General features: G+C 39.0%; 3 protein-coding genes across 5 annotated transcripts in view; 2 read left to right on the top strand and 1 right to left on the bottom strand.

Annotated features, from left to right (window-relative positions):
• Positions 1-9,317, top strand: part of LOC121425883 (cytochrome P450 2U1-like) — a 32,821-nt gene extending 23,504 nt beyond the window's left edge. For 2 of the 3 annotated variants that reach the window (XM_041621972.1, XM_041621973.1), the window contains 5 exons: positions 2,398-2,572; positions 3,527-3,614; positions 5,381-5,789; positions 6,179-6,641; positions 7,668-9,315. In XM_041621972.1, coding sequence (XP_041477906.1) covers positions 2,398-2,572; positions 3,527-3,614; positions 5,381-5,789; positions 6,179-6,641; positions 7,668-7,861 — 1,329 coding nt within the window. In that variant the 3' untranslated portion in view covers positions 7,862-9,315. Of the gene's footprint in view, positions 1-2,397; positions 2,573-3,526; positions 3,615-5,380; positions 5,790-6,178; positions 6,642-7,667 lie in introns of all 3 variants that reach the window. The other variant, XM_041621971.1, reaches the window with a different exon arrangement.
• The window catches only part of LOC121425885 (sushi, von Willebrand factor type A, EGF and pentraxin domain-containing protein 1-like), a 71,884-nt gene extending 57,900 nt beyond the window's left edge, over positions 1-13,984 (bottom strand). Inside the window, exons 1-2 of the mRNA XM_041621975.1 lie at positions 13,571-13,984; positions 11,096-11,164 (exon numbers count right to left, since the gene is read on the bottom strand). Of these exons, the coding sequence (XP_041477909.1) occupies positions 11,096-11,164; positions 13,571-13,580 (79 nt within the window). The 5' untranslated portion in view covers positions 13,581-13,984. The remainder of the gene's footprint in view (positions 1-11,095; positions 11,165-13,570) is intronic.
• A 234-nt stretch (positions 13,985-14,218) lies between these two features.
• The window catches only part of LOC121426085 (sushi, von Willebrand factor type A, EGF and pentraxin domain-containing protein 1-like), a 63,191-nt gene continuing 58,402 nt past the window's right edge, over positions 14,219-19,007 (top strand). Inside the window, exon 1 of the mRNA XM_041622232.1 lies at positions 14,219-14,584. Coding sequence (XP_041478166.1) covers positions 14,515-14,584 — 70 coding nt within the window. The 5' untranslated portion in view covers positions 14,219-14,514. The remainder of the gene's footprint in view (positions 14,585-19,007) is intronic.

The raw sequence follows: 19,007 nt of genomic DNA, 5'->3' as shown, positions 1-19,007 counted from the left end.
TATCAAGGGCCTAAGATATATGTTTTTACAGCAAGGAGCGTAAATAGTTGGTATGCCCTGCCACATTAGAAGTCATTAACTCCTACCCTACCCGACTCCTACCCTGACACATGCGCCGGGTTTGAAGCCCACTCCGATCGGAGCCGGCTTTATTTTTTGGAGCCGCCTTCATATCACGCCCGCAATTTCAAGCCGCATCGAGATCAATATACCCCCTGATGCACATGGTCATAGGCTATTAGTATACTTAAAGCCCATACGACCATTTGCGACCTTTTGGTCGTGCGACGTACGTACAGGCTGCAACAGGCATCAGTCGCTGGTCATCTCATATGATCGCACAGAGGCTTTCACAAATGCACCAGCTGTCGTACAACAAAAACAACCAGTAAACCCCGTTGCACGAGTAAGTCGCGCATATGCTGTTATTGTGCTCGTGCGTTCACATGCGAGTGTGGCACGAGGGATTGCGAGTGGAACGGTCGCATATATGCGAATGCAACGGTAGTGCAATGTTGCAAGCCGCTGCGATCAGTCTTGCAAAAGTCCTATTATGATAGCCTATATGTTATCGCATCCAGTCGCAAGACTGGTCTCCGTACCTGTAGGTCGCTAGCACGTGTGCAAGTGCTGTACGACCTCCAGTCGAGTAAACACGGTAAATGCGACTACTTAGTTGTGCCACCTCTCGCACGAAGTTGTACAACGTTAAACAACACTCACACGATGATCGCTCGATGGTACGACCTGATGCGAGTGAATCGATCGTATTTGATCACGTTTGGATTTTGAAAATCTTCAAAGTTCAAATGCGACCAGTCACGAACACCTCTAGTTCGTGCGATCGTGCTCGCAAGACACCAAGAGATCGGTCATGCAACAACAGGAAAAAAGACTAATCTCTCTAGGTCGCGCTAGCACATGTGCAAGTGTTGAACGACCATAAGTCGACATGCAACTAGTTAGTTGTGCCACCTCTCGCGCCGCATCAAGTCGTACAACGTTGAACAACACTCACACGTTGATCTCCAGACCGATGGTACGATCTGATGCGAGTGAATCGATCGTATTTGATCGCGTTTGGATTTTGAACATCTCCAAAGTTCAGATGAGACGAATCACGACCACCTCGAGTTCGTGCGATCGTCTACAACGACTGCGAGTGCTCGCAAGATATCAAGAGATCGATCGTGCAACAACGAGGAAAAACAGTTGCAGGCGGTCGTAAAGAAGGTCGTAAGTCAATTGTGAAAGGGGCTTAAAACGGCTTCACGTCGCCGCGACACGAATCACCTGACTTTTCATGTAACCATTGTTACTGTTATTGCTAGCTATATTTGTTCGCTATTTCTAGAGCAGTGGTGAAGCGGGTCTGAGTCCAATTGGGAATGTTACGCGGATATACCAATTGCAGGACTGTTCAAAGCTGGCTTGACGCCTAGTTACTTCAAACTACAGAATCCAAGTGCCCAATGGTGCAATTGGGCACTCGGTCCTAGCAGGTGTAAGTTTCGCTTTTTGAAAGAAGATGTTACACACATTAGTCGAGCAGCCTCCGACGCCGGCCTCAGTCCACTTTCGATATGTATCACCACGCTAAGTCATCCGTATGAAAATTATTGGAAAAAAAGTAAATCAAGTTTGACCCTTACTTGATATGGGATTGAACATATACATGGTCCAGAGAGTCAGATAATTATGCTACAATCCAGTCTGTACACCCAAATACATACCCAAGAATATATCAATATTTTTATCTTAACTTACCCGTCTGGGAACTGAATGTTATCGGAATGTGTTTTCATTTGCCTATTATGACAAAAGATAGGAAAGATGTCTTGTTTTTTTTTTTTAAATGAGAATCGGCTGTTTAGTCCTTGTTTCTGAACAAGCGACAGATTTATTTGCAATTTTTCTTCAGCTCGGAAATTTAGGACGGAACTGTTATTCCGGTTCACCAATTTTCGACAAAGATCTCCCAGCTGTTCCATATCATTTACTGACATGTGTTCTTAGATACTCCGTACATGCATCTGAGCAGATACTCGATATTTCTATTAGGCCTAATTGATATTTGTATCACCATAAAAAAATCCATATTGACAGAAACTGCTATTCTGTATATATTTGTCTAATTTCACATTCTTTTCATATGCATTTTGTTTTATGTAATATTATTTTATCATGTGTTATTTTTGACAAACTTCATGTATTTTTCATGTGTTATTTCTCTATATACTTGGTTTTCATATTAGTTGCTTTATGTAAATTTAATATGTTTTTAATGTTTAATTTGTCTATTTTTCATGTGCTGTATGTCAAATTTGATATTTTCGTATCTTAATTGTCGACAATTTATTTTTTTCATGAATTATTTGTTTAATTCAATTTCCTCAGGTGATAAATGATTGGACCAAAAAGCATGGTTCTGTGTTTTCCTTCAAGCTTTTGAACACCCGGGTCTACGTCGTTAGTGATTTCCGCATGGCACGGGATATCCTAGCAAGCACCCACGTGACCGCAAAGTTGCCATTTCCAGTGCTAAAGACGCTTCATGGAACGCACAACGCTGGTAAGCCTGAAGCCCTGAAACAGCTTCACTGAAAAAACGGTGTTACCAGCCCGGTTTTTTATTTATACTACACCAGAGAGGAGTTGAAACAACACTTATCAATTAATCTATCAGTGTTCAACCAATATCGGTTGGATTCTTAACTGGTGTTGTTCCAACACTTTCCTGGTGTTTTCGATATAGATGTCGTGCCGGCGTTAAATTAACACCAGTGTTTTGGCAGTGAAGTTGAAATTCTGGCCTGTTTTATTTGAAATTGACCGACCCTCTTCATCACCAAGCAATATTGTTCTCTTTTTATATATTATATATGTACCAAAAGATCTTATATATCGCCAGGATGAACTTTCCTTTTAAGGACGTTCCAGTTATGTTTGTGCGCATCATGATCTGCGCATATGCGCATATTTTACGACTTTGAAGACCAGTAGAAAAAAAAAATAAGCACATGAACCATAATAGCTCCATGCATGAACCTATGTTATTTTTTTGCATTTTCACATTGCATAGATACAAAAGTAACTCTCGGCAAAACTTAGTGAAAATGACAGGGGCTTCTTCTTAACTGTGGAACGTCCTAAATGTCATCATTCCGTGCACAAGGGCATTTTTCAACCAAGTGATTGATGATGATGTGGTGATGCAGAGGAATAATAATGATGATGATTAGAAGAATTAAAAAAATAACAGCAGATGAAGAAGAAAAGTAGATGATGTCGAAGAAGGAAAAGAGGGGGAGGAGGAGAAGAAGATGGTTTTACTTGGGGCCATGTATGACATAAAATAAAACACACTACAAGCACAAATGGGAAACTGCATAAAATAATTTCCAGGGTTTTTTTTTTGGGGGGGGCGTCCATATGTTTTATCTGTTTATAACGTACAGAAATTATTCCTTAACTATAACCACCAGCACTTTTTAAACTCTCATAACTTTTATCATTACTTCAATAGGCATAGCGTTCTGTAGCGGAGAAGTATGGCAGGAACAGCGTCGTTTATTTGTATCTTTCCTCAAGAATGCTACTTTAGGCGGGGTCAGGTATACGATTTTCTTTTCTTAAAAGTAAGGTCCACCCCTCGAAATACTAGTTTGAGATGAATCTACAGAAGGGAAAAATCAAACTAGCATAATAGCCCCATTTCACAAATAGCTACAAGGTAATTTTGGGACGTGCCCACAGTGACGCTTTATTCTAAAACTGTTTATTACTTTTTTCCACAAAACCAACACTTTAAAATTAAACAAATTTAATGTAAAATAAGAAATCAATGAAATTCAGAGTTTCACTTATGTGACATGCACATAATTATGCCCAAATGTCCGTTTGTAACGCTCTACTGCAGCAGCTACCCCTACAAAGTCATGGTCTCACCTCTCTTCATCAATCTATGTATATACCAAGGACGGTTGTGCTATTGAGTCCACTTCCTGTCAACACATTCCCTTAATAGCTCTCAACATGGTATCCGAGGCAAACAGAGTAAAGAATAGTATTGATTTATATTCAATTAGCATGGTGTAAAACGTTGTACTAGTGCTTTAATTATGGTTTAATATGTGGCAGTCATGGGCCACTTTTCATCATTTTATGATGGCAACATCAGGCCCAAAGAGAGCATTCTATATAAAAAAATTTAAAAAAATATGACAGTTTGTGAAATGGGAAGTCGATTTAATGCACCCACTGTGTGTGTGTGTTTTTCACCATTTGATATAGAAAGCAATAATTGTAGGCTCCATTAACCTATAGTCTGATTCTTTATAAAAACACAATGAATCTATGAATAAGTTAAGACCCTCATTGTCACCAGAGGTATAGTAATTGGAAATTGAGTATAATAAATAGCCAAAAAAGAGGATAGTGATTGGATGGCATCATCGGATCACTCGCCTGTATTCTGATTTCAGGCCAGAATGCATAACCTTCTCCATTGCTTTGTCATGTTCCTTTCCTCCCTGTTCAAAGAAGCTGTCAAATGTGGAGGGGGCTATGCAGGGGCAGCGGAATGGTTTTGAAAGTAGGTGAGGACTCTGACCATGGCAAAATTAACACGAATTTGTAATTTATTACTCAATACCAAATGTAATTCTTCTCGATTGTAACGGTATTCATCTATACCTCTAAATCCTCCCAAATATGACGATGTCTGTAAATAGTTTTACTGACCTTGTTTTCACTTCATGTCAATGATGTCAACCTGCATTAATCGCATTGATTTCATGAATTATTTCTTTCACATATCTAAATCTGGTTGAATCATCATTATTATTCATGTTTTATTTAACAAAAATCGATAAAAAAGAACAGTGGAGCGTAGTCCGGTTCAGTTAAAAACTGTTTTACAACGGAGCCCTCCACGAATAAAAAGAAAACATAAACATGATAAATAAAAAGCAGAACACACCATCGTAACTTACGAATCATGGAGAAATTCATCCGATAATTTCCCAGCTGGGTGTTTCTCTGTTCGTAGATTACGAACGTCTTTACGTACGATTTGTGAATCTTTCTTGTACGAGATAAATGTGCTACGGGTGAAATCCGATCTTATACGATTAAAATTGTTATTGTTAGCAATTCTTCGAATGCAAAGTTTGCTTTTTGTTAAGATTTAATAAGAATCATAGAAAGTTTTCCCCACCTGTGTTAAAACAGAGCAAAATAAGGTCTATGGGGGTCTAGCCTATCAAGGAGCTACTATCTTATTCAGCAAAAGAGCTTGTCATCATCGTGCGTAAAGCCAATTGTAACTCACGAATTGCTTTATGAAATGCCCCCACCCTTGTTTTCTTTATCTTCAAAGGTTTGAAAAACTCGTTGAGGAGCAAGCACAACGCGTTCTTTTGGAAATGGAGAAGACGGACAAGAAGAGCTTTGATCCCAGATACATGATCCATGCTGCGCTAAACAACGTGGTCCTAAGAATCATGACTGGGGTGAATTATGATCATGGAGATCCTGAATTCATCCTATTCATGAAACTCTCATCACGCCTCTTCAGTTTGTTAGGTCCGGGAGGACTGCTAGCAGTGCTCCCGGTACTCGCAGCTGGCACTTCTAAAACGGGACAAGATTTGACAGAAACATGGAAAGACATCCTGATCTTCCTCAAGAAACGAATTGCAGAGCACAGAATAAATTTCGATCCGAATCAGGAGACTACTGATTTTATGCACCTGTATCTCCAGGAAATGGCAAGAAGGGAGTCGCAGGTAGGATGTGGTGAAAATGATTCTTTACCTTTTAAATTGTTTCTACAAAACAAACCCACCTGTCCATAGCTGTTATCCCTGAAGCGAGAAATGCATTTTGCTTAACCTATCTCGAAGAGCAAGATGTATGCCGAAGGACCCAGCCCCAATTTCTGATTATTCAAGGTTTGACCGAACCAAAATAGACGAAGAATGGTAAAATTGTTTAATAATGTCACCGTATGGCAGGCCTTATTTGTCAATGCTTTGGACTTTTTTTCTGTGTTCTGAGTTGAAAAAAAATATCATCTAGGTGTGTTCAAAAGTATATTGTAAACCTATTTTAAAGAGATAGCATCATGCCGAATACAGATTGTAATGAACCTGTTCAACTTGCTTTTACTATCCAGAATGATCAGCGATCTTTCAATGACACCAACATGCTGGCGAGCACCTTTGATGGGGTTGTAGGTGGAACAGACCCAACAATCCTAAATATCTTATGGATCTTGCATACATTTGCTTGTTATCCCGAGGCCCAACGCCGAGTTCGTCGAGAAATATCCGAGGTTATCGGCAACGACAACTTTCCAAGATTCTCTGATCGACTACGAATGCCTTTGACAATGTCAACGATCACAGAATGTCGCCGTTTCCGACCAGTGGTTGATATTCTTATTCCCCATGTGGCCACAAAGGATTGCAAGATTGGCGAGTATGACGTCACAAAGGGAGGCGTGGTTACGGTCAATTTATTTCATTTTTCCAGAAGTCCCGACCTTTGGGACAAGCCTAAGGAATTCCAGCCAGATCGATTCTTGACAGAAACCGGGGAGTTTGATATGAAGAAAGAGCCTCTCTTCTTTGGAATAGGTAGGTGGAACAGTACTAGATGACCGTAAATATTCCAATAGAATATACAGTCATTCATTTCTTTTGCAATAACATAAGTAGTTCTCATATATAAAAGCATGATTGCAAGATATTGAGCAATACGTCTAGGTTTGTTAGTGTGTTTTCCAACCTGAATAACCTGAATACGGTTGTTTAGTAATAATTTTTGAATGCCATAGATCTAGCCTGGGCCTACTTTATTAATAGTTAATAAGAAAGAAATGGCCAGATCATGATTCTGTCAAGAAAAGACCCCAGTTACGAAATTAATACCCGCCATTTCAAGGAGTCCCCTGCATTATGGACTTTCATCGTATAATTGACATGTACATACTTTTTATTAAGAGTTCTTGCTACACTAAATTTTTTCTACAAATGGGACCCTTGGTGTGGAGATCTCATGCCATTCTTTCAATCAGGTAACAGTCATACAAACGAAACTGACTCCAAAACGACCGATGTTATGTCATGAGAAGTTACATAAAATTTGTGTGTTGTGGTGCGGCTGCCGCGGTTAGCCTAAGGCGCCTGAATAGACATTTGTAAGTCTAGGGTTCGACTCCCGGCGAAGGCACCTATCATGCCTAGGCCCACGAGCAAGGCATTTAATCGACAATGCTCTTTTATCCTGCATTCAAATAAATGAAAATGCCATGTGTATTCTTGATAAAAAAATGTGAATTTAAACCCCCTCCAAAAAATAAAAAGCTTTTCGTTGATTATCATTAGAGTCGTATATGCCGGTGTGACTGTATGTTATAAGGTAACGAAACACCCCGGATGAAGATGATGATCATGATCATGGTGATGATGATGCACAGCATTTGTATAGCGCCATGTCAAAGACATTCAAAGGCGCATTGGAAGAGCCAGCCAATCTGGGTCGACAAGAAGGGCGCACACACAAAACTGTGAACTGAAATCTCTTATAAGAGTTTATCTCCTTTAAGCGTGATAGAATGCTGACCAAGAACTTCTTCACTTATTGCGTTCTCTTTTATGTAGGTCGGAGAGTTTGCCCGGGAGAACAACTGGCGCGAATGAACATCTTTATTTTCATCACTCACATCCTGCAGAGATTTGCCATCAGTCTTCCAGAAGGTGCCCCGATGGACCTACCTGCTCTCCATGGTTTAACTACCACTCCGGATCCTTTCGAGATTCATGCTGTACAGATTGATGACGACCAGATCGAATGACCGAGGGGTACTCGTCACCTGACATATGGGGAGCGTTTCATGACAGGACTTGTCAGACGTTTTATCTTGACAAGTTCTGTTCTATCCGACAGTTACCATATAGTAACATTACCTCTCAGCCAGTCAATTTGTCGGACAAAAATATTAAAACGCTTCCCAGTTGTCAGCTTTCTACCTAAGATGCATTGTTTCTGGGGAAAAAATCAGTACACAGGTCCATAGTCGCAGTACATATTAGGATTTTACGGAGGAGTTTAGCCTCTGTATCGTTCATAAACGACATGCAATACGTTTAATAATAAGTTGATTGAAATCGTCCTCTCAGCTACAAGGCCCCATCATCGCCCCAAGTCAATGTAAATTTCTGTTCTTAACTCGGTGTACTCCACACAGTCGAGCTTATTGTAGGACATTAATTGCTCATGTGCGTAATTATTGATTGTATTGGCGTGGTAAAAACAACTGTCAAACGGATGAAATGTCACCTAAGCTCCCAAATAGCTGATATCGCCCACTCCTCGGGTATTTTATCATTGGAGCTATATAATTCTGGGCTCCGTATCACAAAGGTTTGCGATCACTCCTTAAACATGTTAAATATCAATGATCAATCAAAATGATCGTTGCATGCGCACTCTGTATAAAATACTGACCGGGAACCAATCAGTCCGGTTCTTTCATAATTGCCATTCACTGCAAACTTTTGTGTAACGGAGGCAACGATCATTTCTTTTCCAGCTAGAGCAACGGTCGTCTATCTTGGATATATGCATTTCAAATCTGGGGTACCTCAAGGATGAGTGATCGGGCCACCTTATTTCTGCTATATATCTATGGCATCCAGTCCAAGATGCATCACTTTACCTATAACTGGTGTGATCATGTAGATATCGACACAAAATATGTTGTTTCATATTACAATACGACCACCCACCCGGGCCACCAAACCATTTCTGATCGGTCTAGTGTCCTTTTGGTACTTATAGAGTCAAGAAGACTGGGGAAGGTCCTTCCCCATGATGGGAAGTGAGCCCCTGTACGACACAGCTACGCATTTTCAAACGAGCCAATATATCGAAGGTCGATGCAAGTACCTCGGATTTACCATATCAAAAGATCTCGGATAAAATACGAACTGTCAACTTGTCAACATGGCCAGCAATAATCTTCAGAAGCTGAAGAGAACTCCTTCACCTCAATACAAGTGCATATAAAACCCTGTTTCGACCACAGCTTAAATGGTGCTGGCAGAAAGCCTAAACTTTTTAAAGTAATCCGTTTGAAGGTTAACTCTCTTTGTGGCCTCCTTGGAAAAAATATGAAAAGATACGACATCAAAATCCATTTACGAAGTAAAAATATGTTTATGTGTTTCACTGATTTTCAACTTTTGTTTACTCATTGTTTTCCAATGAAAATATTGTTGCTACATTTGTAGAATCATATTGAGCATTTAGTTAATCAATTTTAGCTGTAGTAAGATTCTTTCCACGGTTAAAAAAATATTCTTTGTAATCTGATTCTTTTTATGTGTAATTATCATTTATATCAATTATAAATCAATTGTAAATGTATGAAATTAAATTTGTACAATACTTTGTGCCTTTTTGGAAATTAATCGAATTTTATATTTGTTTATGGTATAATTATTGATTGCATAAACCACACTCATTTGGAAGAGGGTGACTAGTTAAGAGCTTCGCGTAAGGACTTCTTGTTGGATGTTTCATGATGTGAGGTTCGTTGGTCACCATCGACGCTTCCCAGCCAATCAAAATCGAGGAAAGTTTTTAGAAACCCTACCCAGACGTCCGTTTCGTGAAGATATACGAATAAACTCTTAAAATGTTGGGCAACATACTGTCCACACAACAATACACTGGGCAGTTTTCAACAAATACTGTGTAGTTTTAAAAAGCACACATTATTGATTTAAAAATACCCACAATTTGATAAAGTTTTAACTGTTTAATTGTTGTGTGGACAGTATGTTGCAAATCTTTGTTAAGAGTGTATGCATGACCCTGGGAAGTGAGAAAGATGTATATCTAGGAGTGCTGGGGTGGGGTTTGTTCAGAAGTAAAAACAAACAAACAACAACATTGACAAGCCAAAGTAACAAAGTTATTACTCCGAAATGAAGGGGATTTGGTCAGATGAAAACAAAAATTAAGAGTAAAAGGTTTTGTGTCAAATCTCGACAATTAGGCATACCAACCTGATTTCCAGGGGTTGCTGTCCATGCTAAATAACATTATACGCACCCCTCTTCCCAGGTGCATGCAAATAAGACAACTTTGCCATTATTGTCATAACTACGGCCATGTAAACATTATTTGTGATTGGCCGCATCGTTGCCATGGTAGTTGCTTTAACACATCCTGGTCAAAAGTGAAAGGATCTTCAAGGGGTCGTTGACCTGGAGCAGACATGTTGGAGGGCAAATAGTGAACATTTGCACATCAAACCATGATAAATCATTGTATTTATGGCCTGGTGCAGCTCAGGTTTTCACATTGCCCTATACTGTGAAGTCATCTGTATATCTTTACGAGATTGACCCTAGCTGAAGTTAATATTACAGGGCAACTCTACATAACACTGAGAATTTCATCAAAATCGCATGCGAAATAAGTTTTGACATTTTAAAGTTTCGCTTGATGTTACAAAACGGGTTAATATGCAGTTCTTGATCGGTATGCAAATGAGGGGACGGATGACGTCATCCACTCACTATTTCTTAAGTTTAATTCCTCCCTGAACGTGTGGAATTACCATTGTTTTAACATTTAATGGTTCAGATACTTAGGCCCCTATGGTCAATTCTGTACAAACAGAAAAATTGTATGATTCGAACAATGAAAATCAAAGGGAAAAAATGAGCGAGAGACTTCATTGATTCTCTCATTTGCATATATCACTGAGCTGTGCATAATAACTGATCTGTGAAAAATAAGCTAAACTCTAAAATCCACAGTTTTCTTATCATTTTGCATCGATTCTGCTGAAATCTACAGTGCAATGCTTGTTATATTTCTTCTCTATTGATTCGAATCAACATGTACTGGGACGGACTTGACCTTTAATAACGTTATGATATTGCAACATCTTGCAAATGGCCCTTTAATTGTCTTTAAATCGAGTAGCACCCAATTATCCCCATTCGACCCCGCATTTACAGAAAGTGATCGAATCCGGGAAAGACGGAAGATGTTATCACATAAGTTATCTTACCACTGTTTCCTGCCAGCATAAGGATGATAAAACACGCCAGAAAACAACCAGTAAGAGTTCTTCCAGCCACTGAAAAAATAAATTGTATATATTATGTAGGAAGGAGTCTCGAATGATCTTGGAATGTCTGTCGGGGGGGGGGGGGTAGTACTCTGCAAGCAGTCTCAATACCATGTCTACGTTAGATACTCATTTGGTGATTTTTGGTGATTTGTTTTTTTTTGTTTTTTGTTTTTTACCTTTCATGTAAGGGAGACAAGACATACACACTTTGAAATAATCATAATTTCATGTAATAGCCTATAAAAAAAAAAGAAAAGTGGGGATATGACATATCCCACCCATGGCGTTATATCCTTCGACAAGAAATGTATCCACTTTTTGCTGCACTCAACCCAGGAGAGGTAGATGGGTACCAGGCAGGGTAACCCTGGCTTCTCTCTACAACGCAACAATTCCTTTGAAATTTCAAGTCAAATCACAGTGGAGAGCTGAGAGGCTTTTGTCAAAAGTTGGTGGACCAGGACAGCATCGGAATTTCTTGACTCTGGACAACGACATATTTGCATCTGTTCGTCCGGTACAAATCTTTGACTGATCTGCAGTCCCAGTCAACCAACTTTCGACTAAAGCCTCTCAGCTCTCCATTGCGATTTTAATCGCATTTTCAAAGGAATCGCTGTGTTCTAGAGAGTGTCTCCGTAGGTAATGCCAAAACCTATTACTTTCCAATCGAGCGCATGTAGGGACCCAACTGGCAGTGATATTAGCATGTTGGTATTATTATTATGACATCATCGGTCTGCCCAACGGACATTCATGACGACGTGCATAAACTGTTTCTTTGAAACAAAAACAACATTACTTTATTATTTGTTTTCAGACTTGGATGATATTTGAAGCATTTTGCTAGGTGAATGTTACTATATATATCAACATCATTCTCACCCTGGAGTACATCTTTAATTAAATGAAAAATGCATACTTAACAGCCATGTTTCATATTCTCTATGTAACGACTAAATTTTTCATGTTATCATACATGCACGCCCGTTTCATTCAATTGCAAACATATCTTACACGTGTATATGTTCTACTATTTGAGTGTAGAAGTCAAAGTCAATAAATAAAATAAAAAATAAAGTGAATATATTCTTGGCGTAACCACTTAATGGTATGATACATGTTTGGTCTAAATATTGGTATTGTTCGGTATTCGATATCCCAAGATTAATTCAAATTTGGTATAAGCTGAATGGACATGCTCAGCTGTGATGTTATGCGCTACAAAAACCTAGTATTATTCATTGTTGTTATTATCATTATTTGTAGTTAATACTAATGGTATAATAGAAGTAGCAGCAGCAGTAGTAGTAGTAGTAGGAGTAGTAAGTTAGTTAGTTAGTTAGATCATCATGATATTACCATCATCATTGGTTTATTACGATCATCATCATTTGTTATTCCAAAACATTTTGTTTCTTTTTAAGATTCCAGTCTGTATATGGTAGCTGTCAGAGCGTATATTTACACCTGATCATTCAGTGGCGTAATGAGCCAAACAATTTGAAGGGGCTAGACATGGCTCATCTGGCAAAATCTATTAAAAAGTTGCGAGCGAGCGAAGTGAGCGAGCAAAATTTTTTGCATTTTTATTACAAATATCCAATTTTGTGATAGAGTTTGGCATAATATTCAGAAAATTATATTTCACCCTTCTTTCTTTCCTTTCCTTTTTTTTCTTGGTCGTAAAAAACCTGGGGGGCAAGTGCCCCAATGTCCCCTCCCCTTCTGTACGCCACTGTGACTATGTTTAAGTTTTTTCCGGTCATGCTTCTACCATCACTAACGCCTGACGACATGGGGATGAGGTTACTTATTTCATATTCTTAGCATGTGTGCGAAATGATTGTTATCAGTATGGGGGCAGTTTATATAAGCAATTGTGCTTCCTTTCATGCCAATGATTTGTATGAATATTATTGTGGAAATAAAGTTTAAACTGAATTAGAATTTGAACGTACGTGACCTTTTGGAGATAGCGACAGAGCGAGAGTATATACCATCATCTAATATTGTAAATATCAAAACAAAAGGCACGCGACCCTGGGTATAGGCTGGTGGCCGTGCATGGTGGTGGTATAGTGCTGATGATGTGATGGTGACGGTGATGATGATGACGTCGACGACGATGGTGATGGTAGCGGTGGTGCTGCTGATGATGATGACGCCCGGTGATGATGATCATGACAACGGTGATGATGATCATGACAACGACAGTGATGGTGATGGTGGTTGATGAAGATGATACACTTGCGCGGTATGTCTGCAAAGTGTGGGCTATAACAATCATGCAATCTGATCAGCTATCGAGGACGACTACAGACCTCGTTAGCATGCGAGTATATCAGAGTATGAAAAGAACAATACATGTCTTTAAACAAATGCGAAAGAAATAAAAAATAATATTCTTACCAACAAACATCTCTGAAATTGAAAACGTGAAGCTTGGTGATTTGAAGAAAAATAGGTAGTATATTATACCTCTACTTATTCTGCAGAAGCTTTAGTTTCGAATCTTGGCTTTAAATTTTCGGCGACCAATCCGTACTACTGATTTACATAAACAAACAATCTCCCGCCCACAGTTAGTTCCCTATCCCATACAGAAATTGCTTGTGCGTACTCCGAATGTTTCAAGCTTGAATGTCCTATTGAACGCTGCTCAATATCGTCGAAAAGTCTGACAGCAATATCCAATGGGCCAGGTAGAAGATGATGGAAGCAAGAACGGTAATGGATTTTTTTTTCTCCAGGGAATTCCCAGACTGAGTACGAAAGATGAGACGACCGAATTCACCGAACATAAACCAGTTAGCCACTCGCGTTTATTTTCTTCTCTTGGATGAGCATGTTATCGGAAAGCGGAACCATGTATCAAGAAACGACCGACGTGATAGGCTAAACAAGTTCGTGCATACTTTCTTTCAACCAATCAGCGTGAAGTCACCGCCCATCCATCGAGCGACCAGTCTCGCAGGAAAGCCTCGCCGAAGGGTGATTGTATACACTCAGGTTTTAAACAACTGCCTCTTATTTCACTCGTTCGGTGACTTAAATGTAAACATATCTGAAGGATAATACCTGAGCAACGTGATATGAGTAAGAGGTCAACAAAAGCTTTTGCTGGAAATTTTCAGATTTGAGTAGTCCAAAGGAGCTTCACTGCAAACGGGATCCGAACTCCCTGATTGAAACGAGGGGAAACGAGGAGACTAGATCTCCTCTGTGGAGAGTTCTAAACGTTGCTATACGTTTGATATTCAAGAAAATCTTCTGGATCAGTTAATCTTCTGGATCAGTTCTTTGTTAATATCTGTTCACTACTTTGGAATCTTGTCAAAGACTTCAGTACCAGGATGAAACTTCCTCTGGTGAGGGGGTTGTGCATTTTGGCAATTACAGCGCTTCTGCATCACCATGGAACAGGTAGTGTAAAATGGAACATTAAATTTTCTAAAGATGGCTGCATATATTACGGAGCTTCCATTCATATAGCTCCATGGACAAGCCATGATGAATGTACATGTTTGACATTATATCGTAGTTTGTGTTTTCGCATAAATCGTACAGTGGGGTTTAATTCGAACATGGTGGTGGTGATGATGATGATAATGATGGTCGTTGAAGATGTTGATGACGATGGAGGTAATGAAGGTTTTTTTATTTCTCCCATCTCGGTACCAACCGTTATATAATGATTTTTATTATATATTATTAGTAGTATTGTAATAGTTTGTATTATCATCACTTCATCATCATCATTTTCATTATCATCGTTGTTGTTGTTGTTGTTATCATCATAGAATTAGTATAATTTTCATGATCATTATCAGTATTAGCAACGTAAAGATATTTATCACATTTGTTACTGTTAATTCATAATTAGGAATAAGGACATTACATAAGAATTGCCCATTTAGAGGTGTTGAAGATGAATAAAGTATAGTGGGTTGAAGAAGTAGTAGTAGCTGTTAAAATTGTTAACATGGTTGTAAAAACTGAACAAGATATTTTGTATTAATACGTGTAATTACGCTTACAATTGTCAATAGGAATTGCATGTGTCGTGCCACATGAGCGCATAATTTGGCAGTCAGTGATCGCCGGGGGGGGGGGGGGGGGGTAAACGGGCAGCGGCGCGGCCCTTTGATGGAGTGTCGAGTCAGCCTCGGTTTTTCGAGATTGAAATACGAGGCTAATTAATACACGACCCAGACCTCTCTTTGCATACTCTTTTTCCTTCTTTCAAATTTCTAACTCTCCCAACCCCCTCATTTTTTTCCCGCTACTTATACAACCATAGGGGCAACTATATGGCAGTCCCTGCCCCCAATCGTCCATAGGCGAGATACAAGCCCGTTACCTGTGAGTGGTTTCAAAACTTACTAATTGTGAAAGTCAATATGATGTTTTGCCGGAAGAATATGAATGAATTGTATGGTGGATATTTTCACCCAATCCTACATGTTTATTTTTAAGTTTATACCCTATCTTTTGCATAATGCGTCATCACGTTGACAATATATATGATGTCACCGATAGATATGATTAACCTCCATAGATAAAACTGTTTAGCAATGACTATTGTCAAGTTTGACTAATTAAGCATTATTATAACATACAACATTTATCCTACATTCCATGCATACTAGGAGTTAGCTCTGTAAATCTATAGCTTTACTGCTTTTACGCTCGAGCGAGTTTGACTAGAGTACACCTGCTAATTCTCAATTGACATCTGTCTGATTCTTTAGGATATAATATTACACTTGCTTATGGTTTGTAACATTTTGATCAGAAGTTCGTAAGTGTTTTTTATAATAACTTCAATGCAACTACCCTGGCTGCTAGTTACGCGGGCTCAGCGTCCCGTGGAATACATCTCTGCCAGGTTACCTCACCTGGGGCGAGTGCAGCACAATATGGACGAATTTCTTGCTGAAGGAAATATTTCCTGGGCTATTTGGACCCACGACCCTCTCAATAAGATACGGGAGTCAGAACCACTTAGGCCTACACCTTGACGTCTCCGCCTTTTGTTGCAAATTTTTACTTTTTGTTTTTCATATGGGGTTCACGATAACACCTAAAGGGGTTCCTAGTATTGTGGTATTGAGCCGACCGTCTGGAATCTTCCATTATCCCCCCCCCCCCCCAGACACACACACCTTTGATTCCCGGTCTTTATCGTTTTATTACGGAAGTCTGACTGATAGTGATCAGATCAATTTCTTTAATCTCTCCCTCTCTCTCTTTCTCTCTGTGTGTTTCTCTTCCATTTCTTTGCAAGTAAACGTCACTACTTCCTGATTGCACTATAAGATTACCCGGTACCGTTTTACCGTTGAGTTTAATGTAAGCCTCTGTAACTCCATTTATACAATCGCCTTAAAGCCAGCAACTGGTAAAAAACCGATAATACAGTTTAAAGGGATGCTTTAGGCTGAAGACATTTATATCGCAATAAATAGAGTAAAAATTCTCAGAGCAAAATGCTGAAACTTTGATCAAAATCGGATAACAAATAACGAAGTTATTGAATTTTAAAGATTTGCATTATTCCGGTGAAACATTTCTAAGCATGTTTCGAGAGAGGGGGCCCCAAGCCCCCATTTGCAAGCCAATGATTGTCGGCTATTTCATTATGCCATTTTGAGGTTACATTTTCATAATACCTTAATCGCACACGGAGTAGAAACACATAACACCGACATAACAGTATAAATATAATATAATAATCATATGGTATAGGTCTACGCCATTATGTTTCTGTACCAAAATAGTTTTACAAAGTCAATAATCACCTTTTTATTCCAGGTGAAGAAATGCATGCTCACGAGATGCAATTCTGGATTGAGCTGGACGGGGGGGGGGCATCCCAAGAGGCTTAACTTTAAAGAGAAAAGGGCCTCTTTGCAAAGATTTCTAGTGGCACACATAATTTTCGAGGGGAGGGGTAGAGGGAGATGTGTAATACTTATTAAAAAAACGATGCTGCAAGGTGATCAAACTTATTTTTGTTTAATTTCGTTGAATTTGGAAATAAAAAAAATCTGCCAACATGTAAGCTCCACGTTTTGTTCTGTGGAGAGGGGAGGGATGGTGAGACAACCCTTCCCCTACCTTACAGGGCTAGGCTATGGAGTTGACCATACCTTTGCATAAAATAGATCTAATGCATAGATCCTAAATAATTTCTGTTAATAGCATTTTTGCCTCACCTGCATAGCAGAGTGAGACTATAGGCGCCGCTGGCGTCAACATCAAATCTTAACCTGAGGTTAAGTTTTTGAAATGACATCATAACGTAGAAAGTATATGGACCTAGTTCATGAAACTTGGCCATAAGGTTAATCAAGTATTACTGAACATCCTATGTAAGTTTCAGGTCACATGATCAAGGTCAAAGGTCATTTAGGTTCAATAAACTTTGGCTGAATGGGGGTATTTGTTGAATTACCATCATTACTTTGAAAGTATGTTGGTCTAGTTCATAAAAATTGGATATAAGTGCAAGTATCACTGAACATCCTGTGCGCATTTTAGGTCACATGACCAAGGTCAAAGGTCAATGAACTTTGGCCATAATGGGGGTATCTGTTGAATTACCATCATAACTTCGCAAGTTTATTGATCTGACTTTTGAAAATTGGACATAAGAGTAATCAAGTATCACTTAAAGGTCAAGTCCTCCTCAGAAAAATGTTAATTTGAATCAATAGAGAAAAATCAGATAAGCACAATTCTGAAAATTTCATCAAAATCGGATGTAAAATAAGAAAGTTATGACATTTCAAAGTTTCGCTTATTTTGAACAAAATAGTTATATGAACGAGCCAGTTACATCCAAATGAGAGAGTCGATGATGTCACTCACTCACTATTTCTTTTGTTTTTTATTGTTTGAAATAGGCCTATACAATATTTCAATTTTTACGAATTTGAACGATTAGGACCTCCTTGCCTGAAGCACAAAATGTTAAAATAATGGAATTCCACATGTTCAGGGAGGAATGAAATTTCATTTCACATGACAATGACAAGAAAATGAAAATATTTCATATTTCATATAATAAAAATACAAAAGAAATAGTGAGTGAGAGATGTCATCAGTTCCTCATTTGCATACCGACCGAGATGTGCATATAACTGATTTGTGAAATGAAGCGAAACTTTAGAATGCCATAACTTTCTTATTTTACATCCGATTTTGATGAAATTTTCAGTGTTATGCTTGTTGAATTTTTCTCTTTTTATTCAAATAAAGTTTTTGTTGGGATGGACTTGTCCTTTAATATCTTGTGCAAGTTTCAGGTCACATGATCAAGGTCAAAGGTCATGTGAGGTCAATGAACTTTGGCCACATTGGGGGTATTTGTTGAATTACCATCCTATCTCTGTAAAGTGTATTGGTCTAGTTCATAAAATGTGGAAATAAGAGTAACCAAGAATCACTGAACATCTTGTGCGAGTTATAGTAGTTTTCAAAGTCAGCACTGCTGCTATGTTGAATCGCGTGATGCAGGTGAGACGGCCAGAGGCATTCCACTTGTATTATTTCTATACCCCCCCCCCTACACAGTACACACACACACAAATACACCTTTCTATGGCAATTACCCCCCCCCCCCTTCTTCCAGTATGTTGCTTTGATGTCCGCTCCTGGTCCCTTCCCCATTATTGTCTCCCCCCCCCTTCCGTCATTATCTTGGGTGCATAGTATGTTCACCTTTGTTCATGTGGGTGCAAGATCGATATCGCCCAAAAGGTGATGTGATTGTGGTATTTAAGATGAGACTTTAGGGCGGTCTTTTTTTTTAATCTTCCAACACGTGCACACCTATACTAAG

This window comes from Lytechinus variegatus, chromosome 13, assembly GCF_018143015.1.
Source record: "Lytechinus variegatus isolate NC3 chromosome 13, Lvar_3.0, whole genome shotgun sequence".
NCBI lineage: Eukaryota > Metazoa > Echinodermata > Echinoidea > Temnopleuroida > Toxopneustidae > Lytechinus > Lytechinus variegatus.
This window is presented reverse-complemented; position numbering and strand designations above follow the sequence as displayed.